The sequence below is a fragment of the Festucalex cinctus genome, chromosome 2 (genome assembly GCF_051991245.1).
Source record: "Festucalex cinctus isolate MCC-2025b chromosome 2, RoL_Fcin_1.0, whole genome shotgun sequence".
Classification (NCBI taxonomy): Eukaryota; Metazoa; Chordata; class Actinopteri; order Syngnathiformes; family Syngnathidae; genus Festucalex; species Festucalex cinctus.
In genome coordinates, this window is record NC_135412.1 from 11272726 (window position 1) to 11299387 (window position 26662).

The 26662-nt window shown below is 38.5% G+C and overlaps 1 protein-coding gene across 2 annotated transcripts; it reads left to right on the forward strand.

The window, feature by feature from the left end:
- Positions 1 to 386: 386 nt before the first annotated feature.
- On the forward strand, positions 387 to 24368 carry LOC144013694 (sodium- and chloride-dependent taurine transporter-like). Of its 2 annotated transcripts, none has more exons than XM_077512838.1 (14): positions 387 to 555; positions 7038 to 7267; positions 7343 to 7477; positions 12115 to 12349; positions 12506 to 12638; positions 12847 to 12981; positions 14160 to 14263; positions 14425 to 14549; positions 16965 to 17077; positions 18629 to 18766; positions 19134 to 19236; positions 20717 to 20817; positions 20919 to 21089; positions 22940 to 24368. In XM_077512838.1, the coding sequence occupies exons 2-14, from the start codon at positions 7039 to 7041 to the stop codon at positions 23099 to 23101; spliced, it is 1884 nt and encodes a 627-aa protein (XP_077368964.1). In that variant the 5' UTR covers positions 387 to 555; position 7038; the 3' UTR covers positions 23102 to 24368. The 2 variants fall into 2 exon arrangements, with proteins under 2 accessions (XP_077368964.1, XP_077368963.1); XM_077512837.1 differs by lacking the exon at positions 387 to 555 and adding an exon at positions 4689 to 4829.
- The last annotated feature ends 2294 nt before the right edge of the window (positions 24369 to 26662 follow it).

The window sequence follows — 26662 nt, forward strand, 5'->3', positions numbered from 1 at the left end:
CATTGCATTTACGCACACACATATATGGAATGTTTGCAGTGAAGGCATCTCTTCAAGAATGCTTACACGCTGAGCATTATTAACCACATTAATATATGAATATAAAAAAAATATGACACTTTTAAATGATTTGTAGTATAAATCAGAAGAAGATCTTGCTACATTATATTCCTTAATTTCCGAGACAGCTGTCATTACTGCGCGTGTTGGGATGAACGTTGGGATTTCCTTGACAATACACCGGCACAGGAACAAAACTGGCAAGGAAACGTGGACAAGTGAAGCGTGCGTGCATGTCACTCGTCAACACAACTTATCAAACAAGATTAAAAAAAATGTGATGATGATTTGAAGGGGCTCGGTGAGTCAGGTGCGCTCGTGGAGACTGTCGCTTTAAGAGGTTGTTGCATGGCGAAGCTGGTGATTTTCCACTCAAACTGATATTAAAGCAAGCGGCTCCAACGCGCGTCATGGTCACGCGGGAAAATTGCCTTAATTGTTTCAATCAACGTTGACTTGAGGACCGAGACGAGGAGCAAGCCGCACAGTTGCCAGGTAAATCCGTTCTTGTGCATTCTTCACGTGAAGCCACAAAATGGCAATGCAATATAAGTAGGCTACTGATGACGTTTAATGTCGAATGATTTTGAAGTCATGCCTTTAGGCTTTTCCTTGTCTTTGATGATTAGATGCCATTTTTCATTTTTATGCTGCTGTTAAAAAAAATGCCTGTGATAACACAACGCTATAACAGCCATTGTCACTGTTCATATATATATATATATATATATATATATATATATATATATATTGCTTAGTTCATTCAATAACAAACTTGCCTCCGAGTATTCTGATTGATTAAATGAATAACTCAAATAGTTTAAATAGTTTACTTATCAAAAATCATGACCTTTGAGTGTTTATTTTAAGATTAGTATTCAAATTCTGAGTATTTATTTTTCAGCTTGTAATTCAAATTCAATCTCATGCATAGCCAGACATGACCCATTTAAAGGTAAATAAGGCTTGATATATTAGACCATGCTTTGTCCTCTTCATTTAAAATACATTTGTTTGGACAAATTCATAACAAAAATAGCTTATAAGAGATCTTTAGCCGTTTTCCATGTTTCTCTCAGTATACCTACTGCCAAAATTGATGCTTTTAGGCAATCCACATTTTCTTTTTATAGATTGTTAGTCACACCTTTAGTGGTAGCATTAAATTGAACAAGAAATTGAGGAACATAAGGTGGTTTAATACTTTCTTCCGTGATTGTAGTTTAATTTCCCTTTACAATGTTGTATTGATAATGGTGGCCAACCCACCTCAAAGCAATTAAAGCACCCTTGCTATGATCACATTTTTATTTCATTCTCTCAAAGAATCATACATGAATGTGATGAGCGTGCTCTCGCTACACAATAGTTTACACAGTGACTGTTCCAATGTTGCATAACAGATGTAGTCCATCGAGCATGACATGGGCCAAAATGCGACGGATTATGTTGTCATGCAGATCTTAGAGGGGTCGAGCGTGTGTGTGAGAGTGGGATAGCACTTGTCATCCACTGATTCCTGATTCCTTTCCCCCCGTTAAACTGTGCAAATCCTGTCAAGGACCCTATTAACTTTATAATTAATTGTCGCACGCCAGCCATTGTGGACTCACTCATGGAGCATTGAGTGGCGTTTGAACTGACTGAACGTAACTGCATCCATATTTCCTTATTAGGCTATGTTATAGGCTCATACTGGACTTGTTTACAGCACGCAGTTGATAAAGCACGTGTCGTGGCAGAATGGAGGACAAGGATTCAAAGTGGTCTGCATACCAGAACTGCTGCAACATACTCATTAATAGTGATGCTTGGTTGCCAAAGTGTGATGAGGGACCCTCTGCGAAAGCATGCTGCTGATTATTTTTCTGATGCTTTAGTGTGAAACGGAAAATTAGAGGACACAGAGTGGATAGGATTTAGAGTCCAGCAAGAGTTGTATAAAGCATATGTTGAACAAGCCCTAATCTATTCTCAACATGTCCGCTGCTTATAGATCCTAATGTGGCTGCCGGATCAAATCATTATTGTGTAGCAGAGGTAATGCTACAAAGTTAATTCTTTCGCCAAAATAAAACTGGAGTAACCAAGAGCCAAATATTTTCACATTTGTTAAGTCTCGTGAAATGTTTTTCATTCATTTTGTTCCTTTTTTAAAATTTGATGTATATAATTTTTCAAGTCCCATACAATCTAACTACAGAGATTCAATAGTTAAATGATACTTAAAAAATAAATAAATTAATTAATTAATAAATACATAAATAAATACATAAATACAATGATATACTGTAGTCTATTTTCATGGTCATATTTGAAAATTTGTTTAGAAGTTGTCTTTTCGAAGGCGGAAGGATGAGCTGGCTGCAGGGCGCCGCGCAGTGATACGAACGAACAGAAAAGTAGCGCCTGGCGGTAAGGGGGTCTGACTTTTTTCAGAAAAGAGTATTGTGATGCAAATGTATCACTCTTTTGAACACAAATAATTTTTAGAAGAAAAACAGTTTTATTTCCGTGACCCCAGCCAGCTTGCTGGACTATTTTCCTCTCGTCCAACACCGGACCAGAACTCGTGTCACAGAATGCTGACAGGGGTAAGTCAGTGCTGATCGCACACACTGGAGGTGAGGATGAAATTGAGATTCATGTCAAAAAATCCGAACGATCCCTTTAAAATCCTAAGACCAACTCTACGAACCTCAGGTTTCTCGGAAAAAACCCTACGCTGGCCAAGACGTTGACGACAGGACTTGGTGGTAACGAATTTAGAATATATTTATATATATTCTCACTTTCCCAATTGAATTAGAACAAAATCAAATTCCAAATATTTTGAACTAAAACAAAATTAGAAAATACACATCTCACGAATCCTGGTGAAAATTTTGAGTTCGTTGGATAGACGTGAAGTCGACCGGATCCACCCAAGGGGTCGGTCCTCTCATCTCTAGAACTTTTGCTGAAATAGACCCCGGAGGCCACCCACCGACGTCCTTGAGGTTCACTGACGGATCTTCAGCTATCCAACTTCTGACACCAAATTGTTGTGGAATTTTCAGCAGTCAGGCGAGATGAATAAAATAGTCTGGAAAACAATTTGTCTTTTGGGTTTCTTTATATTTGAAGCTTCAAATATAAACAAGTCTAACAGAGCAGTGTACAAGATAGTGGTCTGTGAGAGAGTGCGCAGAAAAACGAAAAAGAGATTATTTTAGGAATTTGTAAGGCGAAAGGAGGGTCAACTGGGCAGGAAAACATGCAGTCTCTTCCGAGCAAGCTTATCGGTCAGTTACTTTGTAAGTTACTTTGTTATTCCTTCGTGTACAAAGAATGACCAGTCCATAGTGAAACAAACTCCAAGTGTTCATAATGCAATACAGTACAAATTTATGTTAATACATGTTAAATAATTATCTTCCATAACAGCGACCTCTTGGTTTTCATTTTTTAGATAATCAACCTTGAAACTGCATATCAGCAAACTGTATTTTCTTCTCTAGAAACATTATTGACATTTTGGGCTTTGAGACGAAGTGACATCAGAACCACAGGAGTCATTTTGCACATTTGAGTAAGCCTGTTCAAAAAATCTGTATAGGGACCTCAACTGTGTCAGCCTGTCAGCATCAAAGTGTGCAGTCATTTCCATCTTTCAAATTGCCTTTGAAAGTAGTCTGTCTTTTGCTAGCCTACTTGCTTGGTGGCTAGCCGCTAACCACTAGCAGTGAACAGGCACCACATTCTTCAATGTTAGTGTAGCCTAATTGTTTACATACCTTATGGAACTATTCAACTGTATTGGAAAGTGTATTAGCGTTGAACTTGACCACCTCAAAATGACATCACAATGGCCACCCTCTGAGATAGCTTCTTTATTCATATTCCAAAAATGCAATATTAATCAGAATGTCATGTTTAGATTAGTTGAGAAATACACTGAATGTACTTGTACTTACGCTTGTTTCTTTTCAGTGCGTTGTTCACATTTTGGGGTAATCTTTTATTTCTTGTCTTTATATCTTTATATGCCGAGTGTTTGGGCTCCATGTGCCCAAGCAGTTTTGATGGCCTATTTATTGCCTCAATTCCGAACCTGTCGCAACATTACATAGCGCAGGTTTGACGTGCGTGTGAGTCAACTAGCAATAAATGCTTACCTTAAGTAGGACTGGGGATATTTGTTTCTTAATGCCACTTGTTTTTTCTTGTTGTTGGCTCTTCTCCTGTACGGCTGTTCCCTTTATCAAAGAAGTGCTCCAAATGCAATTTTTTTTTTTTTAAGCTAACTTGTAGGCTTATGTTTTAACTGCATCACGTGAATGTTTTGACAAGGGGACAGGTGGATTTTTTTTTTTTTTTTTTTTGCGCAGCCTGGTACCAAATGGCCTGTGGCGCGGTTTCGGTCCACGGCCCAGTGGACTCCAAGAGAACTACTGGTTTGAACCTCCCTTTGTTTTCCCCACTGATTTGTCTTCTGCATCTCCAACTTGAATTCAAAGTGTACGTGTGTGCGTGTGTGTTGGGGAGGGAGGGGGGGTTAGCAGTGGGAAGTGGAAATTTACAGTCTCCCATGTTTGTACCTGAGTTGTCTGTCAAAGCAAGGCTCCGTCCAATCCCTGCTTTGGATTTAATTGTCTTTAGCCGAGGGGCGGGACCTGCTGTCAGCTCCACTTCTTGTGACCCGAGCTGGCATAAATGCACTCAGTACAGAGGAATGGTGACAGCTGACAACGGCAAACTTTTGACATTGTTGCAGCCATGAAGGAAATGTAAGTTTTCTTTATTAACTTTAATAGAGGATGTGATGTTTAGGGTTATTGTGGGTTTTCTAAATTATTTTAGAGTTTGTTGAAAGGGTATGCTGGACTAGTTTAATTTAGATGTATATCTTCTAAGTGTGCTTAAAAAAATTTTTTTTTAAAAGAATTCTCACAACTATTATCTGGGAGAGAGAATAGCGGCTTCTCTAAAATTGTAGAACTTCTACGTCAAAATGAATGCGTTTTAAATATGTAACTATTTATTCATGAAAACGAATAGTGTTAAATCCCAGAGGCAATTAGAATTAAGCTCCTATGTAGCGTGCAGCGAGTGTCCCGGCACCAAAAAGTCAGGCAAGCAGGTGCAGGAGCATTTACGGGAGCAAAAGAGGGGAAAGCGAGCGAGAGGATGAGAAATGGTGTGGGTGAGATCCAGTTATGTAATGAGGCTGGAGAATGGAAAAGCCACTCAGTTTGACTTGCCATGCATAACGAGGAGAGAAAAATGCCAGAAAATGATGACACAGTGCTCACACTTGGACAGAGGGCTGTTGAGGTGAGAGAATGTTGCAAAGTTTGCTGCAGGCTTGTAAAATGTCATTTGTTGTTGTCCTGCTTTTATTTGTTTTGGCGCAACATTTGGCAACAGTCATTCACCTCATATTTCACAATAGGTTTTGACCCATGAACAATGTGAACTCCCACAGGTTGGGAAATGATGCATGTATGTAGTATGTATGTACCAATGAAGCCTTTCTTTCTCGGAAAGTTCAGAAGCACTTGACTTGACCTTACTGTAAGCGGGCTTGGCGTTATCTTCCGCTCTAAATTTGGACCTATGAGTGTTGTAGCACAAGATAAATGTCAACTTTGTCACCTCTTAAGTGCATGTTGTTGATTTCTTTGCTATTCAACCAGCAATAAACATAGTGGAATTGTCTTTGATTCATTAACTTTCTGATTGGGATGAACATTTTTTTTTTGAAAAATAATCCCATTTGTGAATCCCCCCCCCCCTCCCCCCTTCAACAATTTTGAAAAATAATACAATTATGAACCCCCCACTCCCCAATATTGCAATTGAATTTAATATTATTTTTTGCAAGGTCCTTTTCCCATGTATGTTTTTGTTGGGGATGGGCGAGTGGTATTGGACCAGTACCTGTGACGCAGACGAGCACAAGTGACCGATGCCGGAGGGCGGTTTAAAAAAAATAAAAATAAAAAAAATTAAAATAAAAATTCCAACGTTGAGTGAGTCCTCCTTGCCTGTAGCTGGCGCTACCCTGCAGCAGTTTAACACCCTGGTAAATCATGAGGATCACTTGTTATGTCTAAGTTTTTCACCAAAACTTCACCAGTTTAGAAATACTTCAAAATTGACGAGGACAAACCACACATCGCAGAATGTGAACTTGCGGCACAAGACGCGCAAGAGGCGGAATGAAGAGTGCATCGTTCAATACTATCAACTTGCTAAAACGCCTCAAGGCTAAACATTTATTACAAGTGAATCCTAAACTAAAAGAGCATTTTTGTGTTTTATTTTGAGCGTTAACACTATTGAAGAGTGACTGTGTTTTTTTTTTTGTCAAAATTAAAGGAAATATTTTTGTTTAAAAATATCTTTTAGTGATTTTTTTTTTTAATTGATCAAAATGTACTACTGGTATCGGCACTTGGTATCTGTGAGTACTGAGGGTCTGAGTATTGGTATCGGTCTGAAAAGTGGTATCGAACATCCCTAGTTTTTATTCATTAAAAAAAAGTTAATCTAATAAAAGCAAATTAATCAAAATATGAAAGCCGAGTTATCTACTTCAATTAGTTAACTAAACACTTTGACTTAAAGTCCTTTAAACGTTGACTTTGACAACTTCACAAAATTCTAACAAACGTGCGACAGAAACCTAAGTCAGTAAATCATAATGATGACTGATAGCCTGGTTTCCTTGTTTAATTTACCTAATTTGACAAGTTGGCCTGTCTCTATTTAAATCGGCCACCCAAACGTTTCTCCAATCTTGAATGACCTCCACGCATCAGCTGCTGAGATTAGCAAGATTAGCACCATGCCACTGAATATCACGTACCCACTGATTACACAGCACTCTGTAACGCAATCAGGAGACGGTATTATCTCGCTAATGCTCGCCGCCTCGTCCCGCTCACCTCCGCCTGCGCCCGTCTAATTTACGTGCCCGCTGTTCTCCGCAGCATGGCCCAAAAAGAGAAGCTTCAATGCCTGAAGGACTTCCACAAGGACACGTTGAAACCCTCGCCGGGGAAGAGTCCAGGCACGCGGCCCGAAGACGAGGCCGAAGGCAAGGCGCCGCAGAGGGAGAAGTGGGCTAGCAAGCTCGACTTTGTCTTGTCCGTAGCCGGAGGCTTCGTCGGATTAGGAAACGTCTGGCGTTTCCCGTATCTTTGTTACAAGAATGGTGGAGGTAGGTTGGAGAACAAGAAAGTGGTAAAAAGTAGTGAGAAATCATCTGATGGGGTTCCTGTTTCTTATCACCCAGGTGCATTCCTCATCCCTTACTTCATCTTCCTGTTTGGGGGAGGCCTGCCAGTCTTCTTCTTGGAAGTGGCACTGGGCCAGTACACCTCTGAAGGAGGGATCACCTGCTGGGAAAAACTCTGCCCCATCTTCACGGGTCAGTCCGAACACTCTCTGCATCACTGCTCACTGCCATTCTGAGAAAGTTTCTGGCCATCACATTGCCCCAATGGAAGGTCAGCTATTCATGGCAAGTTTCTCCAGACAGCTGCTCTTGACAAACGCCGCAGGATAGTCTGCTACTACCACAATTGATAAATACTCATCACCTCAATCAAGCTTTTGTTGATGCAAAGTTCCAGTGCAGCTCTCTGGATAGACTATTCCTTGCTTTGCGTGAAAGCCTGCTCTAGAAGTTTGGTGTCTTCATCAGTGGTGGTAAAGAGGAGGGATGTAACGATAACAGCAATATCGTGATATCCCGATATTAAAACTGCCACAATATATCGTCGTCATCATCATGTCACGATATTAAAAGTAGCACATTTGTTAAAAAAGTCAGGTTGATTTCCATTTGTGCAGTTCTAGCACCCTCTAGTGGCTCTTTTTTTTTCTTTTTTTTTTCTTTTTTAAGTGCCGTTTAATTTTCACAAGGCATGTTTTGGTCTTTCTATGTTTACTGACTCCCAGCCATTTTCATTGAAGAAACTCCCTTTTGACAATTTTTGCAAGGCCCACAGAATATTGTGCTCTATTGCTATAAAAACATGGAACCTACAAAAAGAAAGATTAGTCTCTTCTTTCATCAGGAAAAAAAAAGTATATTTGTATCTGTTTCCATTTTGCAGCCATTAGCATTAGAATATAGCTAAATTTCATCAATATTCACATCCCTGGTGAAAACACTGACAAACAGAGCTTGTTGCATCAGGGCCTTGGCTGATCTCTTATACTCTGATGCCACCTTCTGGCCGTGTTTTTAATAACTACCATTGCTTTAAGCCTCCTCTTGATGTCATAAGCTGCATCAAAGCCTTGTATGCTCTAGCATAGAAACAAAAAACGTGTAAAGACGTTTTTGGGAGTGAATGACTAAGTATTAAAAACGTTTTTACAGGTTTTGGGCTTGAATGAGTTAAGGGTCAGATGAAGGGGCACGTAGTATGCTTGTGAACTGAGTCAATATGTGGAGGAACTCAATGTGTGCTTGCATTAGCAAGTAAGTGCCTCAATATTAAGTATTTTTAGAGATTGTAGGTGGTTTATATGCATTGCTGTTATGTACAAAAGCACAATATTGTGATTTTTTTTTTTTTTAAGTATGAGCTCTTTTTTTTTTTTTTTAAACAATATTGTGACCTTTTTATATATATATATATATATATATATATATATATATATATATATATATATATATATATATATATATATATATATATATATATCCCCAACCTCCCCACAATATCGTGATAATTATCGCATCATGACCTTCATATCGTGATATCCTATCGTGATGTTTGGATATCGTTACATCCCTAGTAAAGAGCAGAAATTATACTACAAGGTGGAGTAGTGTGATGGCTATAAAGCTTCTCAAGCAAGCCCTAAACTCTTGTCGGGGACAGAAAAACAAACGCTTCTCTCGTGTCAATTGGCGAGAAATGGCAAGGGAATAATATGCTTACAAAGCCGAACATGTCAAATGCCGCTGGCGTCTAGCCAAATGATACATGAAAAGAATTTTGTGTTGGGACTTTTGGGATGCGCTGCTTGTATAAACTTAATGTGACATCTTTTTATTGTTTTTTATTGGCTCATTAAAAGGTAAACTGACACATGATGCGCATGCAACATTTCGTACACATATACATCATGTTTCTCACATTTTCAGTTTTAACAATAGATTTATTGTTGCTGTTTTAGTTTACATTGGTGTAGAAGTTACTGTGCCATAAGAGGAGCTGATAATATTTCGGGGTGGATTATCTTGTGGTGGTGCACCGAACATTTATGCCATGAAATTGTGAATCTAAAAATTGCTCTCTGGACCTCAAGTGAACCCAAAGTTGATTATCTGCACTGACCTATGACGGTTTAATTCAACCTATATAGAATTTTTCCCAATTTCACAAGATAGTCATTAATATGCAATTATTAATCAGCATTGAAGAAGAATAAAATGTGCTTAAAAGCACTATCCGGTGAGCACATACCAAAGGCACAATGATACATTGCAGGTTGTGAGTGTCTATGTAATAGATTGATGGATTCTTGGTTGTCATGGAAACAGACACGACAGGGAAAAAAAAGACAAGTTGCCTAGCAATGAGCACTGTGGGATCTGTTTCCACCGCACAGTACGTTTTGTTTTTCATTTCTGAAGACTGTGACATGCTGTTTTTGTCATGTTCTGTCTGTGTCCGTGATGCAGAACACGTAGACAGTAGCACTGTGACCCCCCCCCCCCCCCCCCACCCTACATTTCCACACGAGACACATTCAGACCAGAGCGCTAGCTGCTGTTCTGTTTTCTGAGGCATATTTGCCATTTCTCCATCGAGTACGTTCAAGATAACTGGCCAACAAGCTCACATCATCGCACTTTAGTAGCTTTTTACTACACCCGTCAAATGCACATGGGTTCACATTTGGCATGACAAGGTGACAATTTGTATGAAAAATAGCAAGAGGGAGCAGGAAATTCTGTATTGAGGTTCACACCAAAGTCATCCATAAATAGCACAAAATCATTATAGACGCTTGCCCCTCGTTGACCTCGTTTATATGAATGGATAATGCTAGTAGTAATGAGTTGGTCAACAACAGCGCTTTGTTTACACCGACGTCTTTTTCCAGTATCTAGTTGTGCTGTGGACCCTTGGAACATGAATGACTCAGTGGTTGAACAATGGGCAGTTTGTCATGAATTTCAAAGTTAAAGTAATCCAAACATTGATTTAAGAAATCAAAACCTGAGCGAAAACAAAAATGAGTTAAAATGTCTTGGCCTCTCAGTCGTAATTTTGTGTGTCACTGGGGAGGCCGGGGTGGCACTGAACCCCCCCCCCCCCTCAAATGTGATTGGACCCCTAGGTGCCAAATGATTGACATATCACGGCACCGGTGCAGTGGCGCCGCACGTCTTGCAATGCAGTCTGCCAACTTTTTTTTTTTCAATCAGACGCCTACTAATTGTTATGTCCCTCCTGCACAGTAGCTGGGGCTATTTACCACAAAATGTTGTAATCCACCTCACTAGGAGTCTGGAGAAGAAGAATCTCACGAGTCCAATCAAGATGACATGTTTTTGGCAATGTCATGTTGGTTTCCCTGTGAGACAGAAGTGACTGTTTTAAAATCACTTTTATGTTCAGATGGATTGTTTTGGACGGACATCAATAAGCTAACGTTGTTTTGCACAAAGTAAAAATAAATACATGAGCTGAATGACAAACGGAGACGTGAAGCTGGAAGTACATAGCGGCCTTCAAAATTAAAAGCATAGATTTTAAAATAAGGTATTTCAAAATAACTATGTGGCTGTAAATAAAGTAGGAATAGCAAATGTATATTTTTCATAGGGTGTGTGGTAAATGAAATCAGGGGACAAAATATGACTTGTTCCTTCAACAAATTAAACTCAACAAGTGTATGTGTGCAAATTTAATTCATGTTTAACACTGATGTTAATTGTTCATAGACTTGGAATGTTTTTGTACATTGTTAATAAACGGCACACGATGTGCAAAAATTTCCTGCGTTCTTAATATGTACTTAAATCTAGTTCAACATTTCAAGACTCCGATTGAAATTATATTTTTTATTAAATGAATAATTTGACATAATCTTTGGATGCCCACAAGTATCCCCCCCCCCCCCCCCACCCCCCAACCCCATTTATAAAAGTGGTGATGACGGCAATTGAACAGAAAAAGATGCTTATTCACAAAAGCAGTAATTGATAGCAAATATATATTTGAGTTACTTTTTCCTCACTGTCACCTCCTTTATGGAAAGGTCAGAAATGTGTCACTGTCCTCACGTACAAACAATATTAACTTCACCAAGCACCTTTGCTCATCTTCATGCTCCTATGTTGTTTTGAGAAATGAAATATAAAATAATAAGATGAACAGATGTGCTCAAAATTGTGGCAACAGAATTGGTGGACAGATGGATGCATTCATGTTCCATCAACTTCCTGTGCCTGCAGCAGATGACCTTATACACATGCAGACGTTGCGTCACATTTAATACAAACATTTTTATACACTGCACAAGAACTGAAATAAGGAAGGGCCCATTTTACAATGGCTCAAATTAATACAAGTGTGTGAAAGGTGTTGAGCTGCATAGTGCCAAATCCACAGCAAGTTATCACTCCGCAGCTGTTTGGTTTTTATGGTTGCCGCTGACAAAGTTAGCCACAGTAGAAGAATTTCGCAGCAGAAGAGCCAAATTTTCCCCTCCGGAGGAGGTGGAGGGTGACGACGGGGCTAAAATGGGAGGTCATTATCTGGCAAGTCAGCGTGACTAGTAATGGTAATGTTCGAAGTCGCGTCACGTCGGACATTTTATGCAGCGCGCCTTCAGAGCTTCTGCCGTTCTTCTGCGATGTGGAAACATCGCTCAGAGCTTTTGGTCCATTTGATAGCGTCACACCTGCAACATTATACGCCCTACTCCCCAAATAAAGAGTCTTGATTAGATTGGAATCTGGTGACTTTGGAGCCATTTGAATCCGTAATACAGACATGTAAGGTTGCATTTACTTTCCTCTTTTCTCGACGGCAGGTATTGGCTATGCCTCAATCGTGATCGTCTCCCTTCTGAATATCTACTACATCGTCATCTTGGCCTGGGGACTCTACTACCTGTTTCAGTGCTTTCAGCCTGAGCTCCCTTGGGCCAAATGCAAGCAGCCCTGGAACACAGAAAACTGTGTGGAGGACACCATTCGAAAGAACAAGTCGATCTGGCTGGCATCAAATGTTACCAACTTTACGTCCCCTGTGACGGAATTCTGGGAGTGAGTATTTACTAACTCGCACTTGCCCTTATTTATACAGATTTTTTTCCTGTCAAACTATCAAAATACATATATATTTTTTAACCATGTCACATCTCTTCGTTGTTTTTAAAATGTAAAAAGAACGAGCTGGCAATTAATGTGCATCCTGTGCAGGCGCAACGTCCTGAGCATCTCCTCTGGGATTGAAGACATCGGGCCCCTCAAGTGGGATCTGGCCCTTTGTCTGTTAGCAGTATGGGTTATCTGCTTCTTCTGCATCTGGAAGGGAGTCAAGTCCACTGGGAAAGTGAGTCAGGAGATGGAGTGATGTGGTCTCTGATTATTATTGTTTGTCATTTGCCACCAAAACTGGGCCAGGACAGCAGGGAAGTATTTATGGGTTTGTTGTTGGATTATTATCTGTAATGGTTCACTTGATAGCTGTTGTGAATCGTTTCCTGTATTCTGAGTACAGTTGGGTAATGGACGTTTGATGACACATTTGTCCTATCTAGGTGGTGTACATAACAGCAACTTTCCCGTTTGTGATGCTGATTGTGCTGCTCGTGCGAGGAGTGACCCTGCCGGGCGCAGCGGAGGGCATCAAGTTCTACCTTTACCCTGACCTGAGTCGCCTGCAGGACCCAGAGGTAACTCTACAAATGATTTCAAATGTTTTGAGTATTGTTGCGCATTCAGGTTATTTTTGTTGCTTATACAGTAATTAGTATACCTTGACTGTGACCTTGGTCACGTTTTTATTTTGATTGTGCTGCTAGCCACAATTGTTAATTAGCTAGCATGAAGCTTTGAGCGCACAACTTTTGGCCAAAGAACACTTGATAAAAGAACACTTGCTTTATTTATTTATATATATATATATATATATATATATATATATATTTATTTATTTATTTATGTATATTTTGGGAAAATTCATTTGATATATACAGTTTTTTTTGTTTTTTTTGTTTTTTTTACGGTCGATTCCAATATTTGACAGAATAAAATTTCCATGACTGATTAATCAGTCAATTATGTAGAAATATAATGAATAAGTTATTTTTTGCTCCTTTTAATGCTTTTAACAATTTGACTGTTTTACATTACTCTGTCCTGAGTATTTAACTTTTCAACAGAGAGGAAATGTACAAAAATTGTGAAAAACATAAATACTAATACAGGTACATGCAGGGAGTCACTTTTAAGGCACACTTTCAGTGATGAAAAAATGTGCAAAAATTTTGGGGGTAAACAAAACACAAGTATGAAAATACATTTAATAATAATAATAAGAAAATGTTGTCCATAAATTTATAACAATAATGACAGGCAAACATTTGACTGTTTTACATTACTCTGTCCTTAGTATTTAGTATTATTTTTTTGTATAATAATAATAATAATAATAATTTATTATTATTATTTTATTTAAATTTTTTATTTTTTTTTATAATTATTTTGCATTGTTATTATTTATTATACTTAGTATTTAGTTGGAGGAAATGTGCAAAAATCAAACATTTGAATGTCATTATTGTTGTCTTGGTCACAATGTTTTAATTTTTTTTTTGAATTTTATTTTTTATTTTTTTTAAAGAACAATCTGAAAAAAGGCAGATTTTCACCAACCTTAAAATGGCTTATCTGCCAATTAAATTGGCCTGCCAATTAATTAATTGGGCGCTAATGAGTGCATTGAACTATGAGCTGGAACTAATAAAATTTGCCAGTCAATCTAGCATCATACACAATGACAGCCATGAGTAAATTCAGTTCAATACTTGTGATGTATTACCAAGTGACCTCCTCTTATCCCAACTCAAAGGTGTGGATTGATGCGGGTACCCAGATTTTCTTCTCGTACGCCATTTGTTTGGGCGCCATGACGTCACTGGGGAGCTACAACAAATACAAGTACAACTGCTACAGGTGAGCGACGCCTCCTCCGGGAGAGGGGCGGGTCAGAAGTGGGTCAGAAGTAGTGACGTGTCCGAGACGGCTGCGTAAAAAAAAAAAAAGAAAGAAAGAAAATGGGAACTTCGGTTCCGTGTGTGTTCATTAACAACCTCCATGACATATGTGTGACATAGGGACTGTTTGCTGCTGGGAGTCCTCAACAGCGGTACCAGCTTTGTGTCTGGCTTCGCAATATTTTCCGTCCTGGGCTTCATGGCACAAGAACAAGGGGTGGACATTGCCGATGTGGCAGAGTCAGGTACGAGGGTCCAAGGTGATGGCAGCAGTGATGGTGGGCGCTGCTGCCAAACAGAAAAGACAATTGGAGATTTATCCCAAAGAAAAAATCCCAAATCAAATGAAAAAACAAAACAAATCAACGATGCTGAAATGTAGGGGTATCGGCAATTGCACACTCCAGGTCAGGTGCCAGAGGATTGGGTTTTGACATCACTTTTAATAAGCGCAGCTTCCCTTTTTGCTCATTTGTGCCCTCGTGTCCCACATCCAAGCTGCTCGTGTCCTGTTGTAGCTCTGGGACACGGCTAAGAAGATTGAGCTTCGCGTGCAATTATTGGCCATGAGCTCCTCACTGCCAGCGACGCTCCTCTTCCTCTTCCTCCTCCCTGTTCTGTTAACAAGCTGCCAATCGCCAGAGGTGGATGACATCCGTTCTGTTTTGGATTTCTTTTTTTTTTTTCTTTCTCTCATTGCCGTGCGGTCTTTGAGATGAGCCGTCTTTCAGCATGCTCGCTGCTGTAGTTAATCAACTCTTGCTTGGCTTCAACACCAATGCAGTCCTGTGACCTCAAATGACGTGATCATGGCTGTATGACTGTGATGCTTCCTGTGTATGTACAGTATATTTTTTTGATTTGATGACACAGCAGAGGTTATGTTGATGATGCTGAAAAAAAAAAAAAGATGACCACGATTGTCATGTGACATCAGACAATTTCACCATACACTCCATTGAATTTGTTCCGCAGTTCACCGAGTCACTCGTATAGCTGCTACCTTGTTTAGCAATTTATCTGGTATATTTGTTAATACAATCTAGCCATTCAATGAGTCTATCGTTAAAGTCCCTGTAATGTGAAAGTGAATTGTCTTGTAAAACACACACCAGAGAGGAAATTGTTTTTACTTTCCAAGTTTGATTGATTGAAAACAATCGCCAAATATAGAAAATGATTCAAAAGTTTACAGTTCATGAATGGGACAATCCGTCATTGCTAAGAGCCACTCAGTTTCCCTTTGTTGAGGCTATTTGCTTCTTCAATGACAGTCGCACCATGTTTTTGTGGTTCAAAAGAATAATACTTTAGATTAATATTTTCACTGCAGGTTGATATGGGTTGCTTAATTGTGTGTAGCAATGAGTTGCCAACTTTTTAAAGTTTTTTTTACATTATTTTTATTTATTTTTGGTCCCATGTATCAACTCGTCACTTTTGAACTTGTTACTCAGTGTACAGCAGGCCAAATGAAGTAGCTTTTTATATAGTAACTGTTTTATATAATTTTTATGTGATTGTAAGTGAAACTTTTATTTGTAACTGTAATGTAAACTGTTTTGCTGCCTCTTGGCCAGGACTCCCTTGAAAGAGGTGTTTAATCTCAACGGGACTATCCTGGTTAAATAAAGGTTAAATAAAATTTAAAAAAAATAGTGGGAGCCCTGTTTTAGCTACACCACAAAAAAAACAACAACATTTGACGCTATATCCACATTTAATTACTTACATAATCCTCAGCCATTGCATGTTTTTGGCAGTTATTCTCAGACATGTACTGTTTAATGTATGGAGAAACATATCTCTAAATTCACTTTTTACCAAGGTCCTGTATTTTCCTAAACTCCCGTTTGTTCCTATCACTTTCAAGAGCATATTTGTCATACCTGTCTTGTTGGCAGAATCTATTGGTTTTAGATATGCATCTGTTTTGTCAGAATTTCTGTTTTGGGACTGGGTCAAGGTTGATCTTATTCCTGGTGCAAAGTGTTTAGGATAACTGTAAATGATTTACGATGGCCAGTGTTGCTTTCTTTTTCCCAACATTGAATGGCAGCACAGTATTGAGTTGACATAAGAGAGTTGTTAATGATGGCCCAGATCTGTGGACAGTGGGTAACGGCTTCCCACTTTATTGGTATAATCACACACACTGTACATTTTGTCCAGTTGTAAATGTAAGATAATAAATGCCTAATAGGTGATCTATCTTCAGGGTATAGTTGTGTTTTGTGGTGTTGTATTTGTGGATCTATTGAGGAGCTCGCGTCTGTGAAATAAAGTCATATTTTATGTCAGATATACGAGTGACCAGGTGAACTATACGACCAATTAAAACTGCCGTTTATGTACGAATGGTCGAGTTCAATGAGGCTGAGTTAATGTGATTGCTTGCATTCTGACTCATTTATTTTTATTGCTGTCCTGCAAGTAAACACCTACAGAACACAAGAACATCTGTAATACACTTTATCTTTTTGTTTAACATATGAGCTGTCGTGTAGATTAGGTCACATTTCCTGTAGATTACAGGGAGTGGCCAGGCCATGTTCAGCCTCACTAGCTGACTTCTGTCGTCCGAGTTTAAATTGGACAAGAGTTGTTAACGCTGTCCTTTACCCCCTCTCCTCCCCTTCCCCAATCTGTTTTCCCTCCAGGTCCCGGCTTGGCCTTCATCGCTTACCCGAAAGCAGTGTCCATGATGCCGCTGCCAACTTTCTGGGCCATCCTCTTCTTTATCATGCTGCTGCTGCTTGGTCTTGACAGCCAGGTATGTGCTCAATGTATGACATAGATGGCGTGCAATTACGGAAGAGGGTTAGGGGCAGTGAAGTGGTGTAAAAAAAAAAAAAAAAAGGGGCTTGGCAGGTTTCTCACTTTATTCTCATAATTCTTTATTCGCAGAATTCTGACTTTGTGACGTAGAGCTATGAATTGTGGGTGGAAGTCAGACTTTAAAGTCAGAATTCTGACTTAAAAGCCGGAATTCTGAGATTAAAGTCAGAGTTCTCACTTTGAAGTCAGAATTCTGAAATTAAAGTCAGAATTCTCACTTTATTCTCAGAATTCTGACTTTGTGACGTAGAGCTATGAATTGTGGATGGAAGTCAGAAAGTCAGAATTCTGAGATTAAAGTCAGAATTCTTTAAAGTCAGAATTCTCACTTTAAAATCAGAATTGTGAAATTAAAGTCAGAATTCTGACTTTGTGACGTAGAACTATGAATTGTGGGTGGAAGTCAGACTTTAAAGTCAGAATTCTGACTTAAAAGCCAGAATTCTGAGATTAAAGTCAGAGTTCTCACTTTGAAGTCAGAATTCTGAAATTAAAGTCGGAATTCTCACTTTATTCTCAGAATTCTGACTTTGTGACGTAGAGCTATGAATTGTGGATGGAAGTCAGAAAGTCAGAATTCTTTAAAGTCAGAATTCTCACTTTAAAATCAGAATTGTGAAATTAAAGTCAGAATTCTGACTTTGTGACGTAGACCTATGAATTGTGGTGGAAGTCAAAATACTGAGAATAAAGTCAAAATTCTCACTTTAAAGTCAGAATTCTGAGATTAAAGTCAAAATTCTCACTTTAAAGTCAGAATGCTGCCCACCTTTTTTTTTTCTTCTCTTCCCTGGCCCTAAATCCTCTTCCATATGAAATACTTTTTGTCAAATATAAATAAAATAATAAGGTGAATGCTCATGCTATCATATCAACATTAGCATTTTTCCTCCATGCCAGGGTAAAAAATAAATAAATCTTTGTCCACACCGAAGTTTTTTAAGAACAATCTCGGTCCAAATGCCAAGCCAAAAAAAGTCCCTCCAAAAGTTTAAGTCCAAATATTCTTTGTATCTTCCTTGACCAGTCAGTTAGCTCTGACATAATACTGTTCATTTTGTTTGTTTATGCACACAAAAAAATGTAACTTTGAAGATAGGGTAGCTATCAAACAGAAATCACATATTCTAAAAAGCTTTGACAACTAGCGCAGATGAGACAACCGTGTTCAAATGCCAGGTTTTTGCAATCTAATAAAATGAGACCTTTTTTTCCCCCCAACATCTGTGACCTATAACATGGTCAACTCAATTGATTTCTTTTTTCAAGAGGAGAAATTTAAAAAACTGAATAATGTCCCAAAACCTTAGTCTATGACACAAGGGTGTGATGACTTTTTATATCCACTGTACCATACTACTACTGCTGGCTTTTAAATGGGTAAAAATGCCTGAAGTAGATAAACAGAAAACTGCATCAAGTGTAATATGTTATAAATAACCTAATTGCCACTAAATTCTAATAACAGATGATTTTGTCATTGCAGTTTGTTGAAGTGGAAGGACAGATCACGTCCATCGTGGATTTGTATCCGTCCCTCCTCAGGAAGGGTTACCGACGAGAGATCTTCATCGCCATCATGTGTTTCATAAGCTATCTCTTCGGACTTGCCATGGTAACCAAGGTAAGTTTTAGCCTGTGCTGATTCTATTTGGAGAAGCAAGAGAGACTCGCGATAACGTCACAAACTTTCCGCCGGCCTTCATGTTACAACCAAATACGGCGTCCTTCATTTTCTCTTCTCGCGTTCCTGAGCATCCTTGAATGGAAGAAACGGGCAGCTCGCTTTATCTGTCGTTAAAACTGCACTTCACTGAGCTTTCAGCACCTGTTGAACTCGTCCACAGCTGGTCAGGCGCCAACATTCTTTCGCTTTGTATTTGACATCCCGGCCGACCCTCGGTTTCAATGTCGCCTTCCATCTCTGCGGTTGTCTTCATTTGCAACATTCACATCGGTTGGGGGATTGATGTTGCTGTTCTTCTTCCCAGGGTGGCATGTACGTGTTCCAACTCTTCGACTACTATGCAGCCAGCGGTGTGTGCCTTTTGTGGGTTGCGTTTTTTGAATGCATTGCTGTAGCCTGGGTTTATGGTAAGTGGACGTGAGCTGTTTTTTTTTTTTTTTTTTTTTATCAAAGTAATGATCCTGCAAAACACAAATGTGGTAAAACACTGTGAATCGGTTCACACCATTCATTATGGTTCAGATGATGCTGTGTAGATTTTTTTTTTTTTTTTTTTTTTTTTTTTTAACTCAATGTAATTGTCCATCCAACAATATTAAGTTACAGTGAAAGAAAAGCCACATAGTCCTAACACACATCTACTTTATATTTCCATAGTAACGAAACGAGCACGGAATGACAAAATCTATTGCGCATTAGATCAGCTAGGGAAAGAAACTTGGAAGAATCATTCTCTGAATGTTCTGAACTCCTGTCTCCATGCTATTTAGCAGAATAATGCTGCCCACAGGAGAATCATAGCCAAGTTCTGTTCCCATAGCTGACATCATGTTGTACTTCTTTACATGGCAAACAAGATGAATCAGTGAAACGGCGCATACCACCCAGCCATTCTCTACTTGCTTCAAAACATGATTAACCAACAATCAAGTCCACACCATCAACTTCATGATTCCCAATCAATTTATTGATTACTTGAACGGTCCTTAATTTACAATGAGCTGTATATGAAAGAGTTGTTAATATGTTAATAATCACCATAAGATGCCTGAGCGACATCCCTGTTTCATGCCCTAAAAGTTTAGATTTTCCTTTTGAATTTCATATTTATCATATTAAACTCAGATTTTTCCTATAAATTAACTGTAAGCAGACCGTGTACATGCAAACAGCAAAATATGTGAGTTTGCTGACAGGGTGGACAATGACAGGATGGACTTATTTGGCTAATGTTAGCATTTAATTAGCACATGATTCTGTTGGCAAGCTGTTCTGTTTAACAACTATTTTGACTTTCTAAATATCATTTGGTATTTGACTATGACAGAGTGGACATATTGCATTGAACTCCACACATATAAATGAAAATCAAAAACCTAAGGGTAAATATGAATTCTGCAACTTTCTATTGTTTGAGCCAACACTGAAGATGACAAAATGCTGGTGGAAACATCGTTGAGTTTCTAAAAGTGGCCATTAGCCCATAATGACAAGATGAACTGCCATTTCAAGGACGTGTAAAATGTTGAATATGATGATGACAATATAATATAATAATATAACTTATCGTGGACAATGTAACCATGTTAAAAAATATTTAGTACCATTTAACAATTACACATACTGTAGTTAGCCGAACATGTATTTTTTTAAAACACTTTTTTTTTTTTTTTTTTTTTTAAATGTGCTGTTGTTGAGGAGAAATGACCTAGTGAACTAGTTCTACCTGGGACAGAGTAGGTGCTTGTCAAGCTATATGATTGTTACAAGATATGTTGTTTGCACAGACGGATAAGAGCTTGTAAAGCCGTAAAGCATTTCCACGTTAACACGCATGTTGGAGGCCATTCAATAACAAAAGTGTTCTTTCTCTTTTATATTTGTCAGGAGTCGATAATTTCTATGATGGAGTTGAGGATATGATTGGCTACAGACCAAACCCTTGGATGAAATGGAGCTGGACCATCATCACACCAGTCCTCTGCATGGTGAGACGGTTGCTGTAGTCGTACCGCTTATGATCGTACGTGGTCAATGTTGACTTTGACTTTGTGCGTTGAACTAAAACCCGATTGTGTTTGTCTCTAAGGGCTGTTTTGTCTTTTCGCTGGTCAAGTACAAGCCTTTGACCTACAACAAAGTGTACGAATACCCTGACTGGGCCATCGGCCTGGGTTGGTGCTTGGCCTTGGCCTCCATGATCTGCATCCCCATGGTGATGGTCATCAAGATCTTGCAGTCTGAGGGACCCCTCATTGAAGTGAGTGGACACAAAAGGGGAATGTGAGCAACAATGTCACACTTACCTCCTTGCAAAGGAAGCTAGCGAAAGATGAGAAAGAAAATGACTTGCAGCTGTTCCATGACTATGAAAAACACAATCTATACGTAAACAAACAAAACAAATACTACACAAAGGGTGGAACGACTTCAGATTTTTGGTAGCTGATGACGATTGATGATGTGATTGATATGTTTTCAGGTTGCCTTCAGCCCCCAAAAATACTGTAAGCTCACAATGCATATTTTCTTATGTTTTGTAAAATATTTCCACAAGCTTGAGGCACTGCCGCTAATTTGCCGCACAGACCCAGCACCTGTTGTTCCCTGTGTGACGTCCATGTCTATTGATGCTAAAACACTTGATTGGTGATAAACTGACTTCAAACTCTAACCGTCATTGCAGGGTGGTAAAGTTGATGTATCGTACCGCAATTCAGCGAATTACAGCAAACACTTACTCTTCCGACCAACCTTCATTCTTCCTCTACTTTTTTTTTTTCTTTTTCTTTCAGCTGTACATAAAAAAGAAGGTCAAACAGTGATTAGGGGAATTTTTGTTTAGTTTACTAAACAACACTTGGTCACCTTTTCAATATTGCACTTAACAAATAATCTCATCGTCAGTATCTGTCTAGCTAGCTAGCTATATATAAGCTAAAATTAATTAAAATGAAACATTTTCTTTAAAAAAAAACAAACAAAAAAGAAACGCTTTTAGATTTTTATTTATTTTTATTTTTTTATAAAAGCAAACTAAAATGAAAGAATGCAAAACAATTGTAACCCTGATAGGAAATAATGGAAAAGAAATGTGTTGCTTTATTTCATGTACAGGCATTTTTTTAAATTTATTTTTTGAAACTAACATTCCTGTTATTTAGGCGTGGAAATAATTTAGATGAAAAGGGGGTGGGTTTTCAAGGACATTTATAAATAAGGCTATTGGCTATATGCTAGTTAGATAAGCTAATCATTTGTCGCTATCTCCACCTTTATTTTACTGGAGTTATTCCCTTATAGATTCAAAGACAGTCAAGTGGTTTAGAGTACCCCCCGCCCCCCCACACTTTTTTTTTTTTTTAACTAACATATTCCTGTTATTCAAGTGTCAAAATAGTTTTGGTGAAAAGGGTGGAGGTTTTCAAGGTAGTTGTAAACAAGGCTATAGGCTGTATGCTAAGCTAATCCTTTGTTGCTATCCACCCTTCTCCTTAATTTTGCTGAAGTTATTCTCATCATAGATTCAAAGACAGTGAAATGGTTTACAGGCCTTTTTTTAAACTACCATATTCCTGTTATTCAGGTGTAGAAATAATTTAACAAAAAAGGAGGTTTTCAAGGAAGTTGGCTGTATGCTAAGCTAATCTTTTGTCGCTATCGCCACCCTTCTCAACTTCTTAAGTTGTTCCCCCTAATACAGATGTGTCAAACTTGTGTTTCGCAAACATTCTACTGTACAAGTACCACTTCAAATAATTAGCTCGCAAAGTGCCAACTAAATATATTGAATAAGTCACTGTAAAATACACACAGTTTGAACATTAACTTTGCGCTTAACTCTAAGAAAAGAAATCTACTGTAAATGATTAATTTAAAATGTATTGTACGTATGTAAAGGAAAAAAATATGTGTACCTTAAAGGTTTAAAGGCTTTGAGTCAAATGCCTCAAGTTATTCTCTCCTTGCTTGCAAGTATTTTCTCAGAATGCTTTGGCTTCACCCCCCACATTCACACATGTTAATTGAAGACTCGGAAATGTCCACAAGTGCGGTTGTTTGGTGATATTACCACTGTGATAATCACCTGGCTTTTCCTCTATCACGCAGCGGATCAAAGCAGTGGCGGCCCCGGCGAAGTCAGGCGTGAGCTCTCGGCCCAAAGAGTACATGCCGGCCAAAGGCAGCGAGCTGACGCAGCCCCTGGACCCCAACGGGAACAACGGCTTGATCAAGCCCGCCCTGCACACCATTGTAGAAACAACCATGTGAGCGCTCTCTGTGAGAGGAATAAGATTTGATGTGCTTTCCATGTTCTTATCGTATTTGCTAACGTCGGTAGCTTTGCGTATTCACCTTAGAGATCCTGTGGTTTGATATCTATGAGGAGAATCTATGGATGTGATTTTGGCTCTTTATTTTTTTACCATATCAATATTGTTAATGTTTTAACTGTTGTTGTTGTAGTTGGCACTGATCATAGGCAGTATAGTATTCCTGACATAGAACATGTTCACTGTTTACTACCTTTCTTCTTGTTGATTCCGGAGAGATGATGAATTTATGTGTCGGATAAAGAAGCAGGAATGAAATTCTCACTCCTCTTAAATTCAGCAAACTTAATGTGATGATTAAAAAAAAAAAAAAAAAGGTAGGCGATGTGTGAACACCCAAGATGAGAGTGGCCGCTTTGTTAGTGAGCTAATTTGTCGCGTTTGTCCGAATCTCGTCTAGAGGTGAGCCCACATCTGTAATAGTGTTTAAACTGCTTTTATTGAAGGCCTTGGCCAAATCCAATGATAAGCACAGTCACATGAAGCTCCTCCATGTTATTAAAAACAAACAAATATGATTGAAGAAGACATTTTAGAGCATTTGTATACTGCTTTTGTGACTTCTCAGGTCAGTCCCAGTGCATTTTTTTGAAACCTCTCTTTGCACTTTATTGCTGTTTCACTGTTGTAGTATTTTTATTGTTGCAATGTGTTGCTGTAGAACATGCAACACATTTCAGCAGGAAATATTTTTACCATATGTTGTCCAGTTTATCAATGTTAATTAATAAATCTTAGTCTAGGAATCTACATGATTTGTAAACGACCGGTAATCATGCAAGTAGAACTGTTTTTGTCAACATTTTGACAGCTCTATTGTGCTCATTTCAACAGATGTGCTTGTTTCTTAGTTTTAGCCAGTTGTATAATTGTTTGCAAATCACATATGCCTTTTGTAACAATTTTGTACACCATACAAACACTATGACTGATTACTTTAGTGACAACGCAGAAGTGTTTTAATTACATTGTGCAATATTCAATGTAGGAAAGGTAACTTTTAAATGTTCAATGTTATGAATTAATCAGAATTAAAATGCAATAATTGAATTTAAAAAAGTGACAACTCGTAACATGCAGATTCACCGCAGCTTCATCCACTAAAAATCAAAATGTACCAAAGTGTTTGTATCTCACATTTGTCTCCGTTTAGATGCACATTGCATCATTTCCACCTAGACTGCAAATAAACACTGTTTCTTTGACATGCTTGAATTGATCTTTTTTTTTTTTTCTATTCATGCATTCATCCCTCCTAATAACTTATATCTGTAGTGCCATACACAAATCTCCTGAAATTTGACATCTTCACTGTAAAATGTTTTTTTCTTTTTGTTTTTATTTATAGAATGTAAACAAAACGAAACATTGGTTGAAAACATTTTTTTTATTCTATCTCATTTGACATAAAAACACTAACAGTCAACATTTGAGTTACTTTCAAAGAGTTTTTACCTCAAATTCATTGTGGCAGTGTATCAAGACATTTATTTATTTTTTTTTTAATGTCAATGTTCTAATACTTCTGGACCTAACTGGGTTACCCAAATAGAGATGTGGATGTCACGTGACTATTTTTCTGAACACGCCCCCCTGCGGTAGGAAAGTATTGGCGCAGCGTTAATGGACTCAAACGGTGACGAGGGCTAAAGGGTTTATCCATCAACTTTCCGCCATATTGGATTTCCGATTAAGTGTCAGGAGGGCTCCCCCCCTCCCCGTCCATTTGGCGACGACGCTGCTACATGGAATTACCTCCTCTCTTGCCGTTGAGTGCTTTCAAATCTGATCAAACAAAGGCTTGACAAGTTTGTACAATCCTGATTTATTTCTCTTTATGTGTGCTCAAAATACCATCGAAGTTGTCAGTTTGACCCAAATGTTCAGTGTTATGTACGTTAGCAACTTAGCAGCTGCTAACCACCGTCATTTATGTTGTAAAAAGTCATCTTTATGGTGTTTGCCAGTTATTAAATTCAACTGTGCAATATCTATTAAGCCGTAGCAGCACAAATGATCGTAACAGATTATTTTCCCCACATTTTGCGTGTGCTAACTGTTAGCATCTGCTGATTTAGCCAACATGTACAAAGTGCAACACTGGTTACGCATTGGTTCCTCTTTTGGTAGCCTAGTCGATGCTCAAAGTGGCAGACGCGTTTTCTATGCAGCCAAAATGGTTGCGCTAACGGCCATTTTGGGACGCGTGACGTCAACGTCCGGATCTCTATTGGCTGTTAACTGATAAAGGGCTCTGCTTAAAGTTCCTCTCCTATTTTAAGTACCACGTAATCTTTATGGGAACCTTTTTTGTCACCCCTTATTGCCACTTGTACAGCCCGTCACACTCCCTTTTGTTGCTCATTGACACTTGACCTAAAAGTCACTATAGATTTAACCCCATGCATCCATCAGGCAGGAACTGGAAGGCATGAGACACGCCCTCGGCTACACTCACATGGATGCAAACACCCGCTAACACACTGACTACAAATGATCTTTGATCTTTCACAGAGTGATGTAAACACTCAATGTTTGATTAGAGCATTGTTCATTCAGTCAGTGGAACTCCATGAACTTACTTTTCAAGTCTATTTCAGGTCAAAGGAGAAATGCATCCATTGGAGCGGTGTTACCGGTATGTGAAAGAATCGCTGAATTAAAGGCAAATAAAAAGTACATTGAAAACAAGAAATGCAGTCAAACACATTAGAATAAAGCTTTAACTGTACATACAGCCTGTTTAAAACTTTTTTTTTTTTTAATTAAATTGTTAACCTTGGTGTTTGTTTAACAATGTTCATTGGTCAATGTGTCCCGTTCTGTTTAATCATTAAGAAATATCACGCAAGACGTTTTTAATATTTAAAAAAAATTAAAATTCAAAAAACAAAGTGCAGCAGGCTAAACTGAACCAGAGTCCCCCCTTCTTTTGCTAGATTTTCAAAATGGGCCAACTATTAATCCACAATTTAGTTGTCTGTCTCTTAAGAATGTTCATCGGTCAATGTGACCCGTTCTGTTTACTCATCAAAAAATATCACATAACACAAGGCAATGCTTTTAATCCTTAAAAAAATGTTTGTAATATTTAAAAAAAAAAAAAAAAAGAAAATTAAACAAAAAGTTCTACCCAAGCTTCTTTTTTTTTCATAAATCAATTATAGAAGGCGTCAACTGCAGTCCTAAAAGGCCCCTATCCTGCTTGTTTTAGATGTTTCCCTCCTCCAACTCACTTGCTTCAAATGATAAGATAATCAATAGGCTCTGCAGAAGCCTGAAGATAATCTTATTTGAATCGGGGTTGTTGAGGGAAACATCTAATACATATAGGACAAGGGCCCTTGGGGACCAGAGTGGGTGACCCCTGGCTTTCGGGGCTACCATAGCTTAGGCTCATGACAGCTTTAAGCGAAACGCATTTCTGAAGTGGCACCAAGAGGATGGAAAATATATGCGGTCACTCAGTCCCAGTTGTATCATTTCAAAACCTGTCATG